Source organism: Anabrus simplex, chromosome 12, assembly GCF_040414725.1.
Source record: "Anabrus simplex isolate iqAnaSimp1 chromosome 12, ASM4041472v1, whole genome shotgun sequence".
Taxonomy (NCBI): domain Eukaryota; kingdom Metazoa; phylum Arthropoda; class Insecta; order Orthoptera; family Tettigoniidae; genus Anabrus; species Anabrus simplex.
In genome coordinates, this window is record NC_090276.1 from 13,723,450 (window position 1) to 13,735,655 (window position 12,206).

General features: G+C 43.7%; 1 protein-coding gene across 1 annotated transcript in view; it reads right to left on the reverse strand.

Annotated features, from left to right (window-relative positions):
- IleRS-m (Isoleucyl-tRNA synthetase, mitochondrial) overlaps window positions 1-4,476 on the reverse strand; it is a 101,229-nt gene extending 96,753 nt beyond the window's left edge. The window contains exon 1 of the mRNA XM_067156087.2: window positions 4,057-4,476. Within this exon, the coding sequence (XP_067012188.2) occupies window positions 4,057-4,293 (237 nt within the window). The 5' untranslated portion in view covers window positions 4,294-4,476. The remainder of the gene's footprint in view (window positions 1-4,056) is intronic.
- Between the last annotated feature and the right edge of the window lie 7,730 nt (window positions 4,477-12,206).

Below are 12,206 nucleotides of genomic sequence, written 5' to 3' on the forward strand. Positions count from 1 at the left end.
TTTCACTTACTAACTGTCCGGCTCCATGGCTAAATGGTTAGCATGATGCCCTTAAGTCACAGGGTCCTGGGTTCGATTCCCGGCAGGTTTGGGAATTTTAACCACCCTTAGTTAATTTCGTTGGCACGGGGGCTGGGTGTATGTGTCGTCTTCATCATCATTTCGTCCTCATCACGACGCGCAGGTCGCCTACAGGCGTCAAATCAAAAGACCTGCACCTGGCGAGCCGAACATGTCCTCGGACACTCCGGGCACTGAAAGCCATACACCATTTCCGTTTCATTTTACTTAGTACCTTACACTACCTTCCTGGGAGAATACATATCCTAAATTCTTCAAGTGATCTGTCTGTTCCGGTTTCGTATTCCCTATGATAGAATCCTAGGACAGACACTCCAAGGAGTAAAGATGGAGAGTAGGACCGTGCTCAATGGCTGTAGCCGCATAAGCGTGGCCAGTATCTAGTATTAGGGAGATAGTGGGTTCAAACCTCACTGTCGGCAGCTTTGAAGATGGTTTTCTATTTTCACACCAGGCAAATGTACTTTAATTAAGGCCACTCCTAGCTCATTCTGTCCCATCGTCACTGTAAGACCTATCTGTTGATAAACTTATGAATGTTTTAGAAAGTTTAGAAACTTATCTTGCTCAAAAGATCACTTCGAATCAAGTTTGAATGAAAGAAGTACAGATGAGAACCCGTTGTATAAACTAGTGTTAAATATTTAAGGAAGAAGGAAGGTGGACCAAGCATAAACTATTTTAAATAGTTTTTAATAGCTTTAGACCTATCTGTTTTGCTGCATAAAGCAACTTGTAGGAATAAAAGAAAAAATCTAGGGCGATGCTCCTTTGTTCTCCCTTGTCAAGAGTCCCACTCTTTTGTTGTTAATTCATGGGAGCGCGGACAGGAGCGTCTTTAGGTGCTACCAACTGTAGTGGGATGGGACAATACATACAAAAGATAAGTTAAAGGTATAGTATGCGCACTTTTTAGTGATAGATTTTTTTACTCGTTGGAGAAGTAAGAAGGGTTCCGTTAATACTGCCAACTGAATGGAAATGAAATCTGAATTGAATCGATAATATGATCGATCGATATGAATTTTATAAACCTTTATTATTTTAAGCAAACAACTGTATCACACACACAATATATAATACTATATAACATTTCCCGTTGCAAAACGTGTTCCTAGCATGAATTCTATAGTTTGGCTTTGCTGTGTAAACAACAACAGTACGAGTACTTAAAGTGTACGCCAGATGTCGCACAGCGATGATAAGCGATTCTTAGTTTGTGTTTCAAAGGTTGCCAATACGAATCTCGAAGATAACCGAAGTCGACCCCTTCAGCACTAGGGTGTAAATCTATCACTAAAAAGTGCGCAGATAGTACTAAATAAGGTTTATCTTCTTGATGTGTGGACAGTACACTCCATGACCATAGAAAAGAACCTCTGGAAGGGAGAGTGACCCTGAAGGGGCCATTGTTTAGAAACAGAGATTGGCCTCGATATGCAAAGACATGTTCTCCTACCGCTTTTCCCACACCAGTGGGGTTGCGGGTTCGAACTGTGGCACACAATTGGAATGGCCCTGTTTTATGGCCGGATGTCCTTCCTGACGCCAAACCTACATGGAGGGATGTAATCTCTAATGCGTGTTTCTGTGGTAATTGGTAGTGTGGTGTGTTGTTCTGGATATGAAGAGGAGACTGTTGGGACAGACATAAATACCCAGTCCCCGAGCCAGAAGAATTAATCAGAAGCAATTAAAATCCCCGACCCGGCCAGAAATCGAACTCGGGACCCTCTGAACCGAAAGGCAGTACGCTGACCATTCAGCTAACGAGTCGGACAAGTAAAGGCAGGTTACAGCTAATAAATTACCCTTTTCCTTGACGTGCGGACAGTATGTGCCACAGCATAGGAAAGAGCCTTTACTTGTGTTTTTATTCTGCGCAGGTTGGTAATGGAATCTGTGCGTTTTGATTTCTGGGAATAACATCATGTCAGCCATTGGCAGAGCTAGAAGCTGCTTGACTAAAGTAAACATACTTTTTGCAGCGGGCTGGTATTCATAATGAAAACATCTCTCCTCTACAAGCACTTGAAGGTAACATTTATATATCTTACATCACAATGGATTCTACCTTCCCTATATGATATTCAGTCTTCTAAGGTTCCTTCTCGGTGGACAAAATCCAATCCGGATGTTTGAATCATAGAAACACAATGTTTCACAATACCTGAAGTCGCATAGAGGAGAGATCCTTTCTCAATGCTTGCTAGGTACCCACCAGCCCGCCTCTAGAAATGTTTCTTCTTTCATACGAGAATTAAAAGAGGTGAAGCATTATCTGATCCTGAAATCATTAAGAGGGGGAATCCCTCAAGGCAGTATTATTGAACCTTAATATTTTTTTACAAAATATATATAAGTTATATGAATGAAATGAGTAAAGAACTGGAATCAAAGATATGCTTTTTGTGGATGATGTTATACTGCTTAAAGTAATAAATAAGTTACAGGATTATGAGCAGCTACGAAAAGACCTCGACATGTTGCGAGATGGACAGCATTATGGTAAATAGGGTGAAAAAGTCATGTTGTGAATTTCACCAAGAGGAAGTCTTTCAGTTTTAATTTTACAAGTTGTTTTACGTTGCGCTGACACAGATAGGTCTTACAGCGACGATGGGATAGGAAAGGCCTAGGAGTGGGAAGGAAGCATCCGTGGCCTTAATTAAGGAACAGCTCCAGCATTAGCCTGGTGTGAAAATAGAAAACCACAGAAAACCATCTTCAGGGCTGCCGACAGTGGGACTCGAGCCCACTATTTCCCGGATGCAAGCTCACAGCTGCGTGCCCCTAACCACAAGGCCAACTCGCACGGTCAGTTTTAATTGGGCTACTGCACTGAAGGGGTGAAAGTACCTTATGTGGATCACTGCAAGTACCTAGGTGATAGTATAGGAAAGATCTGCATTGAGGTAATCACATAACAGGATTGTAAATAAAGATTATAGATTACTTCATATAGTTATGAGGATATTTAGGAGTTGTAGTAAGGATGAAAAGGAAAGGACATACAAATCACTGGTAAGACCAGTATGGTTCCAGTGTACGGGGCCCTCACCAGGATTACTTGATTCAAGAATAGGAAAAAGTCCAAAGAAAAGCAGCACAATTTGTTCTGAGTGATTTACATCGAAATGTAGTGTTACAAAAGTGTTTCAAACTTTGGGCTGGGCAGACTTGGAAGAAAGGAGATGAGTTGCTTGACTAAACAGTATATACCAAACTGTCAGTGGAGGGATGGTGTGGAATGACATTATTAGACGAATAATCCTGAATGGAGCGTGTGTCCATATTCTTACTTTTTGTCACTTCATCACATTTTTTCCCCACTTAAGCAGGAGTCCAGGAGTGCTAGAAGCCAGCTGGTTTCTTCATGGCCCTAAGCAAGGGGCTTATGCTCCAAAACCTCCTTTGTTCATCCCCAGACCAAAGATCTTGTCACTAGCCTAAACTAACCTATCCAGATCAAAGGTCTTGTCCAGATGAATATTTTGTAGCTGTAACCTACCTTTCATCATCTTTTGTGTTATTCAGTAACTATGTATAATGTGGAAGTTGGCAAGCCCGTGAGCTCGCCAGAGTCTCTCATCTATAACCTTACGAGCCAGGTACAGAAGTTTTACCCCTATAGCCTTTTTTTATATTTTATTTTTTTATACAATTTGTTTTACGTCGCACCGACGCAGATAGGTCGTATGGCGACGATGGGATAGGAAAGGCTTAGGAGTGGGAAGGAAACGGCTGTGGCCCCAGCATTTGCATGGTGTGAAAATGGGAAACCACATAAAACCATGTAGACAGGGCTGCCGACAGTGCGGATCGAACCCAATATCTACCGGATGCAAGCTCACAGGCGCGCGCCCCTAACCGCACGGCCAACTCGCCCGGTCCCTATAACAACTTTGAACCAAGAACTCATTCTACATTCCCACACATGTTAATTGTATAAATACAAAGGAGAGATTCACTTACATCAAATAGGAAAGACTCCGTCTCAGTCCTCTTACTAGAATCAAGTCTTAGAGGAAAATCTGTTTTAGGCAATATCACAGTATGAGTATATTTCTTCACTTTCTTCTTAATACTCCCATCAGAAGAAAGACCTGATTCAGATGAAATACTTCTCCCAAATTGTCGAATGAAATTTGCTTTCCCAATGCCAAGTTTATGTCTCAAACAGAAATCGCAAAGAAACACTTTAAGTGTCATCTTCTTGAAGTTAAAAATTCATTATCAGCACGAATATATAGAACAGCACACGTGGAAAGAATAAGCTCCCTAATAAAATCCTGTTCGGTACATTTTATAATACGTACTACAACTTGTCCGTAACAACCTAACCTCTAAAACACTACATAACAACCCGGCAATCGCACATCACGACTATTTGAGGTTATCCAGTGATACCAATGCAAAGAGTGTGCACTGGTGTGCACCATTGAATCACAATGCGCAGGAGTACAGATCGTTCCAGAGAAACAAAAGAAGCAGGTCGTGGTGATTGTGATGGTGAATATTGTTTTAAGAGGAAGTACAACCATCCTCTTAAAGAATGGTGGTGGTGATTACTGCTTTAAGCGGAAGTACAACTGGGCAACCATCCTCTTTTAACACCAATCAGATGGAAAAGACGGAAGAGGTCCGACTCTTAGAAGAATGAAGAGGTCGGCAAAAGAAAGGGATGGCCACGAAGGGCGTGAAAATGAGACTACCTCGGGGTCGGAAAATGAAAGGGTGTTTAAGGGTGTAATGAGGATGTAAAAGAGAGGGCATATAAGTCTCTCGTAAGACCCCAACTAGAGTATAGTTCCAGTTTATGGGACCCTCACCAGGATTACTTGATTCAAGAACTGGAAAAAATCCCAAGAAAAGCAGCTCGATTTGTTCTGGGTGATTTCTGACAAAAGCGTATCGTTACAAAAATGTGGCAACGTTTGGGCTGGGAAGACTTGGGAGAAAGAAGGCGAGTGGTATGTTCCGAGCTGTCAGTGGAGAGATGGCGTGGAATGACATTTATATACGAATAAGTTTGAGTGGTGTCTTTAAAAGTAGGAAAGATCACAATATGAAGATAAAGTCGGAATTCAAGGGGACAAATTGGGGCAAATATTCGTTTATAGGAAGGGAAGTTAGGGATTGGAATAACTTCTCAACGGAGATGTTCAATAAATTTCCAATTTCTTTGAAATCGTTTAAGAAAAGGCTATGAAACAACAGATAGGGAATCTGCCACCTGGGCGACTGCCCTGAATGCAGATCAGTATTGACTGATTTTGAAAGCAAGAGTTGACCAAGGAAGGCCGGATAGGAAAGATAAAGGCGAAGAGCCTGGCATAAGTAATTGGAAGCAATGCCAGACTCAGCTGAGGAAATCCTGGTCTTCAACCCACGCTCTAAAGTTCAGAGCCCCTGATTCCACTTGTAGACGCCTCTTACGACAGGCATGGGTTAACATGGATTTTATTTTATCGCGCCCACCCACGGGGAGATTCGCCCCGCAGAGCTGAAAGACTGAGAAGACGGGCCGATAACTTAGATGTTAGGCCCCTTTAGACAACAAGCACCATCATCATCAGAAAGACCAAGAAATCTCCGAGAACTTCCTCTGTTGCGACTTTCTCCTTATGTCCAGAGGGATCCACACACCGCAGTTACCGTCACGACGGCAACCACCACATGTACAGTACTCAGTAGGTACCAGCTCCGCTCAAGCGGCAGCCGAAGTCGCTTACCACACGACCATCATGTCTGCGCAGTATGCACTCCCACCTTCCTCTCAGCGGCACCAGCACCACAATGGGAATCTTTAAGGATAAAATATGAACGGATAGCACCTCACTAGCCACCAAAGACAACCCACCCCTCGTCGAATAGCAGTAGACTCGGCGCCACCACATATCACCAACCCAAATTAGCCCTAGAATAGAAAATACGTACAATAACTGCTCCTTCCCGCGTTACCCCCAACAGACCACCTCCATGCAGTGGTTCCACTGATCAATGTGGATGATGTCACCATGGCATTGAGATGCGTTAGGCTCCTTTTATACTTACATGCCACATGCTACATGCCACATGCTTGAAGCCAGGCATGTGGCGTTCGCACTTGGAAAGGACCCTTTTATAGTTTCGTATCTGTCGAGCAGGTACAATGGCAGATTTTACATCTAAAGTATTCGCAGCTGCATACCTCTGCGAGATAATGGCAGTAAAAAAAGATGAAAAGGCATTTCAGTTTTCATCCTCTGAACATTCAAATATACAGTATATGATAGGAGCTTTCAAAACCCTTTACACTGACCTACGAGAGGACAAAACAATATTTTTAATTATTTTAGGATGACCCCAAAATCATTTGATGAATTATTTGGAAAAATAGAATGTCAGTTCCATATTACAAGAAAACACTTCCTGTCCATTCGTCCAATAGAGCGGTTCTGTGAAACTACAATCTACAGATACAAAGAACATTATATAAAATACCATGTAAACAACTAAATGTAAATTATTTCTAACATTATGTTTGTAACTTTAGCTTTGAGTAACGTTAATGTCCTTTGTATATTGCTGACTAGTCATTTCATATTTAAAACTATTCAGAACTTGCTGATTTCCAAGAATGTGTAGATTCATCTAGGCAAATATATGATGGCCGGCGTTGATGTGGATCATTATAGTAAATTTGGAATTGCCCTGGATCAGACAAAGATGTAGAAGGTTGGTTTGGGAGGACATCGCTCAGTTGGGACTGACCCGAATCGGTTTGGTTTCGAGAGTGTGCATTATATGAATCTTTCTTCATACGTAGGGGTGATAACGCTGCAGATTTACTCCCACGCCTTATTCCGGAGATCTCGATTTTTGTAGTCTTCGTTACCTGGATCCCATAATACCGATCTACACTGCATTCGCTAATGAGCAGTTCCGTATCTAATCCAGCATCCATTGTCCTGGTTAGCACTAGACTACACCACAAACTGTACTGAACCGCCCGGCATGAAGCGTCAACTATAAACATTCCCATAAGGTTTTGGTCCCACCCGCGCGGCGTGACATGTCAGGCGTGGCGGCCACCTGCTCGTCCCGACCCGCCTCAGTCACATGCCTGGCGGGAGGAAGCGACCGCGAGACGGGAGCAGGTAAGTATAAAATGGTCCCATTTAAACAATGTTAATTCACATGCTTGGCGTGTGGCGTGTAGCATGTGGCATGTAACTATAAAAGGAGCCTAAGTTTGAAGAGTTCATGCCGGGAGTTCATTTTCGGCAAGTCACTGCGCTTTTATTACGTGTTGAAAAATGAAATGCCGTATGGCTTTTGGTGCCGGGATATCCCAGAACGGGTTCGGCTCGCCAGGTGCAGGTCTTTCTATTTGACTCTCGTAGGCGACCTGCGCGCTGATGAGGATGAAATGAGGATGAAGACAACACATACACCCAGGCCCCGTGCCGTAGGAATTAACCAATTAAGATTAAAATCTCCGACCCGGCCGGGAATCGGACCCGGGACCTTCTGAACCAGTACGCTGACCGTGCAGCCAACGAGTCGGACTTTTTACGTATTGTTAGTATTGACGCAGTACCGTTGGTACGTAAAACTTAAGTATTATTATTATTATTATTATTATTATTATTATTATTATTATTATTATTATTATTATTATTATTATTATTACCGGTATGTAACAGGTTCTTGCATGTTGTTGTATGAGGGTAGGTTGCTCATTCCGAATGGTTGCTTCATAGTTACTAGGCATGTGGCTTTCCAGGACACAATGGAAAAACAAAGAGTGAAATAGGAGTTTATTTGCCGTATTCTTGACGAGCTGGATGAAGATAAGAGCGGAGAAGACAACTGTTTAGAAACTGAATCTGAGCACGAAGACTCTCCGATGACCATCCGAACTACGCACCCAGTGACGATGGTTCCGAAGATAATCTCGACCGTGATCCAGATTTACAAGCTTCTGTTGAAATTCAGCAAACTGAGTGGGCATCGAAAGGGAAATCGCCAAAAAGAACAAGGAAGAGAAGAACAGAAGTGACTACTTGAAACAGCTCAGCTTCAGCCTCCCAACCTCTAGAACAGATTTTTGTTGTCCGTGAAGTGCATAAACTCTATGGTAAGAATGGGCATAGGTCAGTATGGAAAACAACTGATTCAAACAGAGGAGAATACCCAAGAAAGAACATAATTCAAATCCGACCAGAACCTACATCGTAGAAGCTGATCCACTTAGGTGTTTTGAATTATTCATTATTAACAACATAATGCAAATTGTACTTCGTAGTTCTTAAACAATGTGGAGTTTTCTTATTGTTTTAGCGTAGATGTGGACATGCGCGTAAATTTTACGTATGTTATAGCAATCGAGACGGCGGTGGTTATAGCTCACTCATTCCATGTTAAGAAAGCAGTATTGCCCTTATGACAACAGGGTTGCCACATCGAACAGTTCTGCCAACGAGCTAGAATAACATAGAGGGGCTGTATGCCTGACATCAGCGCTCACTGCTGAAGCAAGTTGATAAGGGGCAGCCATGTTAACGGTTGTCAAAACAAAGCGAGTTGGCGCGAGAACATACTGTATGTTGAGGTGACAGGAAATTAAATTGGTATGCACGATCAAAGTGTTAGAAGTAAAAAAGATAGATTCTCGCTTTCAAGAATGCCAGCCGTATACTCAGCGTACGGTTGTACTAATCGGAGTAATAAAACCAAGTATATGTCGTATTTTAAGTATTACTGAATGATAACCGAGGTTCCTTTTTGTAATTTCTATTTGTAATTAAACCCATTTTATTGCTTACACATCGAAAGTACGGATAGCCACGGTAATTATTTGTCGGATTATGTTTCAGATTTCCCTCAAAGAACAAGGAATTAACGGAACAATGCGTTGTGAGGACGAAAAGAGATAAATGGTATCCCACTCAATACAGTCGTTTGTGCGCTGTACATTTCGAAGATAAGTGCATGTAAGAAAAAAATGACCAACGGCTATTACTGGCAAATGCCGTTCCAACCCTATTTAATTTTCATTCACATTTACAAACAAAGAAAATGGAGCGCCCGTCACCAAGGAAACGTAACCACGAAAGTCACCTGTTTCGGTCAAGCGTACGCCTTCTTCTTCTTTATCTTTTTACCCTCCAGGGTCGGTTGTTCCCTCGGACTCAGAGAGGGATCTCACCTCTACCGCCTCAAGGGCAGTGTTCTGGAGCTTCAGACTCCGGGTCGAGGGATACAACTGGGGAGGATGACCAGTACCTCGCCCAGGTGGCCACACCTGCTATGCTGAACAGGGGCCTTGCGGGGATTGGAAGAGATAGACAAGAAAGAGGAAAGGAAGCGGCCGTGGCCTTAAGTTAGGTACCTTCCCGGCATTTGCCTGGAGAAGTGGGAAACCACGGAAAACCACTTCCAGGATGGCTGAGGTGGGAAACGAACCCACCTCTACTCAGTTGACCTATCGAGGCTGAGTTGACTCCGTTCCAGCCCTCGTATCACTTTTCAAATTTCGTGGCAGAGCCGGGAATCGATCCGGGGCCTCCGGGGGTGGCAGCTAATCACACTAACCACTACACCAACCTCGAGAGGTCAACTGAGTAGAGGTGGGTTCGATTCCAGCCTCAGCCATCCTGGAAGTGGTCTTCCGTCGTTCCCCACTTCTCCTCCAGGCAAATGCCGGGATGGTAGCTAATTTAAGGCCACGGCTACTTCCTTCCCTCTTCCTTCTCTATCCCTCCCAACCTTCCCATCCCCCCACAAGGCCCCCGTTCAGCATAGCAGGTGCAGCGGCCCTCCTTCCCAGTTGACCGGGCGAGTTGGCCGTGTGGTTAGGAGCGCGCAGCTGAGAGCTCGCATCCGGGAGATAGTGGGTTCGAACCCCACTGTCGGCAGCCCTGAACATAGTTTTCCGTGGTTTCCCATGTTCACACCACAAAACGCTGGGGCTGTACCTTAATTAAGGCCACGGCCGCCTCCTTCCCATTCCTAGGCCTTTCCTCTCCCATCGTCGCCATAAGACCTATCTGTGTCGGTGCGACGTAAAACAAATAGCCTTCCCAGTTGTATCCCGGACCCAAGGTCTCGCGCTCCAGAGCACTGCCCTTGAGGTGGGAGAGGTGAGATCCCTCGCTGAGTCCGTGGGAAAAACCAACCCTGGAGGCTAAATAGATTAAGAAAGAAAGGCAGTACTCATGGGGATGAAATACTTTTAAAAATACGATCAGAATGAGGTAGTAACCTGTTGTAGATCTCTATCATTTTAAGGCTTTCTGTCATAAATATTTATGTCCACGGTTTTTATGGTAATTTACGCTTAACCACAACAGACACGCAAGGTAACGCTCTTGTTCCGATTTCGAGACCTAGTCGTATGTCACTGTGCGATGATTTTGAAATACCTTACAATCAATTGATCATGATGTTGGCCATGTGCCGCAATATGATGAAGTGGCTGTATTTGCAGTCTATGACTTTTAATGCTTTCGGCAACGGTCCTTAATTTTCCCCTAGTGATTCTAAAATGCGTATTTTCCACACGCTTCGTCATTCAAGGGCCATGCCCTCTTGCTAGAGTGACCACAGGAAACATGGCGGACGTTCGTTCTATTAGCACCGGGCGAGTTGGCCGTGCGCGTAGAGGCGCGCGGCTGTGAGCTTGCATCCGGGAGATAGTAGGTTCGAATCCCACTATCGGCAGCCCTGAAGATGGTTTTCCGTGGTTTCCCATTTTCACACCAGGCAAATGCTGGGGCTATACCTTAATTAAGGCCACGGCCGCTTCCTTCCAACTCCTAGGCCGTTCCTATCCCATCGTCGCCATAAGACCTATCTGTGTCGGTGCGACGTAAAGCCACTAGCGAAAAAAAAACAAAAAAAAAGTTCTATTAGCTTCACCCAGGCAGCGCTTCCGCGCCTCTATGTTATTCTAGCTCGTTGGGTTCTGCTCAACACCATGACGCGAAAACGGCGGCACATAAACGTGTGAAATTCAGAATTTAAATTCAATACAAAAAGTGGAAGAAACTCCGCTCGCCATCTGATAGTTGCTTTACGTCGCACCGACACAGATAGATCCTATGGCGACGATGGGATAGGAAAGGCCTAGAAAGTGGAAGGAAGCGACCGTGGCCTTAATTGAAGTACAGCCCCACCATTTGCCTGGTGTGAAAATAGGAAACCACGGAAAACCATCTTCAGGGCTGCCGACAGTGGGGCTCGAACCCAGTATCTCCCGATTGGTGGATACTGGCCACACTTAAGCGACTGCAGCTATCGAGCTCGCTTCGCGGAAGAAACTAAGCTACAAATTATTTTTACGAACTAAAGGCCATCTCAGCTTTGAAGTGTAAGGCAAACTTGTTGAGAAAATATACAAATAATTTTTCTAGGCTCGAGGGGTGAGGGATGAATTTAATTGCATGTAATAAATTTATCCAGGCAATAAAGGCTAGAAAACGGACGCAACAGATAAATACTGTGGATGACTCTACAAAATATCGCAGTATTAATTTTAAGGAAAGAAATCACACACGTAGGCTTATCGCATAAATATCACTCAACGCAAGACAATTATGCACTGATTTCAAGTCTAAAAACATACACGCAACAAATAAATACCGCGGATGACTTCACTACAGAAGTGAGGTACCAGCTGTTCACAGAGTTAGCGACTACAACGAGGCTTGTACGAGAGCAACAGAGAAGAAGGGAAATGAAGGAAGGCAACGAAGCGATGGCTGTTACTGCCATTGGGCTTCCTCCCTACGAATGTATTTATGAAAAAGGAAATATTATGTAGTTATTTTAATAACTCGCGGGCAAAAATGGCTCATCCTTTTAATCTGTCTTTCATTATACATTACAAAGTACAATATAATATCCCTTAATCACTTCTTGTAGGTCCATAAGAGCAATACTGTTTTCTTAACGTGGAATGAGCTATAGTATTGGGCACCTGCCGAATAATGTTGGTATCGTACTCTAGGGTTAGATTATCAATACCAGAATGGACTCTACAACGACCGTCCCCATCATCCCATCCAGCTAAGAATTTCCACCGCTTCCACCTAACTCCTGTGGACAGGGGCGTCAGAACAACACCACGTATTCCC